At 40.6% G+C, this 2,721-nt stretch overlaps 1 protein-coding gene across 1 annotated transcript; it reads left to right on the forward strand.

Moving 5' to 3' along the window:
• Nucleotides 1-1,390: 1,390 nt before the first annotated feature.
• LOC138356758 (uncharacterized) lies at nt 1,391-2,221 on the forward strand. Its single transcript, XM_069313081.1, has one exon. The coding sequence runs from the start codon at nt 1,391-1,393 to the stop codon at nt 2,219-2,221; it is 831 nt and encodes a 276-aa protein (XP_069169182.1).
• The last annotated feature ends 500 nt before the right edge of the window (nt 2,222-2,721 follow it).

Here is a 2,721-nt window from a genome sequence, read left to right on the forward strand (position 1 = left end):
AATACAACCAACAACTTGCTAACAAATTTATAGAAGTTGTTGAAGAAGATAACCATAAGACAGGCCATTATTTGCCACATCATGCTGTCCTGAAAGATTCAGTTACAACACCAATCAGGATTGTATTTAATTGTAGTGCCAAATTAAAGGTAGACAGCGTGTCACTAAATGATTGTCTACAAACTGGACCTAGCCTAATCCAAAGACTACAAGATGTCTTATTACGATTTCGCTCTGGTGTTTTCGCCTATACGGCCGACATTAGTAAGGCCTTTTTAAGAGTAGGCTTACAAGAGACGGATCGTGATTTTACTAAATTTCTCTGGGTGAAAGATCCACAGGATCCTAACAGCGAAATTATTACTTATAGATTTGCCTCAGTACTGTTCGGAGCAACATCTTCACCATTCTTACTCCAAGCTACTCTGGCTACACATCTTAAGAAGTCTAATAGCCCCTACAAGACTGAGATTAGCAACAATTTATATGTTGACAATTTTCAAGGAACAACTAATGATGAGAATAAACTAGTGGAAATCTACCATGAGGCTAATCGTAAATTGTTGGGAGCTAGCATGCCCCTACAGTCGTGGGCCTCCAATAATTAACAACTCCAACCAAATAATCGAGGAAGAATTCCCTGATTATAAGGTACCTCACAAATTGAAAGTCTTAGGTATGGAGTGGAATACTTTCACAGACAAATTGAATATTAAGTCGGTGGATTTCAATCATTCACCTCTAACCATGAGAAAACTACTCTCCCATGTCAGCAAGCCATATGACCTTTTAGGCCTACTCAGTCCTATTTTAATTAAGGGTTAAACTCCTTATGCAGGATTGCTGGCAAAGGAATTTGAGGAGGGAAGTAAAGTTGCCGGAGGATCTCCAAGAAAAATGGCAGCAGTTGATTCCTGATTACAACAAACTTAGTATTCTACAGTTTCCTCGAAATATCTTAGGACTAAATTTACCCACAAATTTACATGTATTCTGCGATGCTTCAGGCAAAGCGTATGGCTCTGTAGCCTATCTAGTTAATACTCAACAATCATTTTTGCTTACATCTAAGGCAAGGGTAGCCCCGATTAAAAGGAGGTCACTACCCCAAATGGAATTAACGGCCTTATCAGTAGGTGTAAGACTGGCTCATTGCCTGATCAAAACCCTCAGTAATGTTCACCTTAGTGAAATAGTAGTGTGGTCAGACAATGAGGCAGTATTGCAGTGGGTAAAAAACGACAACAACAAAACTCCCTATGTCAGCAATAGAGTAAGGGAAATTCGAGAATTGTCTGCTGGTTATAAATTAAGACATGTCCCAACCAAGGACATTCCAGCTGTCTATTTATCCAGAGGTTTGACTTTAAAGCAATTAGTTAAAACCGAGATGTGGTTTAATGTACCCCAATGGCTAGTTAGTGGTCAGTGGCCCCAACAGAAGCCGCAAGTCATTGTGACCAATGTCACTAACCCTGTTGTGGATCCAGAACCCCCTCGAAGTTTAGCTATCAATCCTCATCGTTATTCCAATTTAAGCAAATTACTAAGAGTTACAGAAATGGTATTTGATTTCATCAACAAGGTGGGGATCAAGTATCAATTTCCTAGTTCCATCAAATATTGGGTCAAACATGCTCAACAAGAGACTTATGGGAAGGAATATGAACATCTCCCAGAAAGGTTGAGTAAGTCTCTGGGTATCTGGCTTGACTCAGACAACTATAACATTTTGAGATGCGGCAGACGTCTGCTTCATGCAGAAATAAATTTAGATACGAAGAATCCTATACTTCTTCCACGTCACCACATCATTACTAAACTCATAGTTTTACATTACCATGAGCATAATACATTGCATGGTGGAGTATTAGATACTCTTACTGAAATCAGACAACGTTTTTGGCTTCCCCAAGGTCGCCAAACTGTCAAATCTTTAATCAAGTCTTGTGTAATCTGCAAGAAATATGATGCTCGAGTGTGTCCTTATCCAGGTCCACCGACCCTACCTAAGGAGCGAGTCGTCCACCTTCGTCCCTTTGAAACCACAGGTGTAGACTATACAGGAGCACTAATTTTAACAGGCACACCGGACAAGATTCCAGTGAAAGCCTACATTTGCCTTTTCACGTGTGCTACCACACGCGGAGTACATTTAGAAGTCACTTCTGACATGAGTGCAGAAGCCTTTCTGCAAGTCTTTCGCAGATTTGCTGCATGAAGATCTTGCCCAAAATTAATGATCTCAGACAATAGATCTAACTTCGTGGCAGGAGAAGCTTGCTTGCAAGAAATATGGAACCATCCAGAAGTACACTCTGTGCTCAGAGACAATGCTATTGGCAATTTATTCCTCCAAGAGCACCATGGCACGGCAGTTTTTACGAAAGAATGGTGGGAATTGTTAAGAAAAGCCTAAGAAAAACCTTACACCAGCAGAAAATTAATCTCACCGAATTACAGACCCTTGTCGTGGAAATTGAAGCACGAGTCAACAACAGACCTCTAACCTACTTAACAGAAGATTTCTCCCAAAGAGAACCCCAAAGCCCCCTCTCATTTGATTCATGGTGGTCTTCTGAGCCCTCTAATATCTCTAGGAGACAAGGATCCAACTGACCCTTCGTGTGTCAAAGCGAGTGACTTGGTGGAGAGTTATAGACACCTTTCAAGAGTAATAGAGAAATGGAATTAGGTCTGGACACGTGAATATTTAACTGC

This window comes from Procambarus clarkii, chromosome 74 (assembly GCF_040958095.1).
Source record: "Procambarus clarkii isolate CNS0578487 chromosome 74, FALCON_Pclarkii_2.0, whole genome shotgun sequence".
NCBI classification, from domain to species: domain Eukaryota; kingdom Metazoa; phylum Arthropoda; class Malacostraca; order Decapoda; family Cambaridae; genus Procambarus; species Procambarus clarkii.

Coding starts and splice junctions, on each gene's coding strand:
- LOC138356758 (XM_069313081.1), top strand. CDS start 1,391: ATGTGGTTTAATGTACCCCAATGGCTAGTTAGTGGTCAGTGGCCCCAA.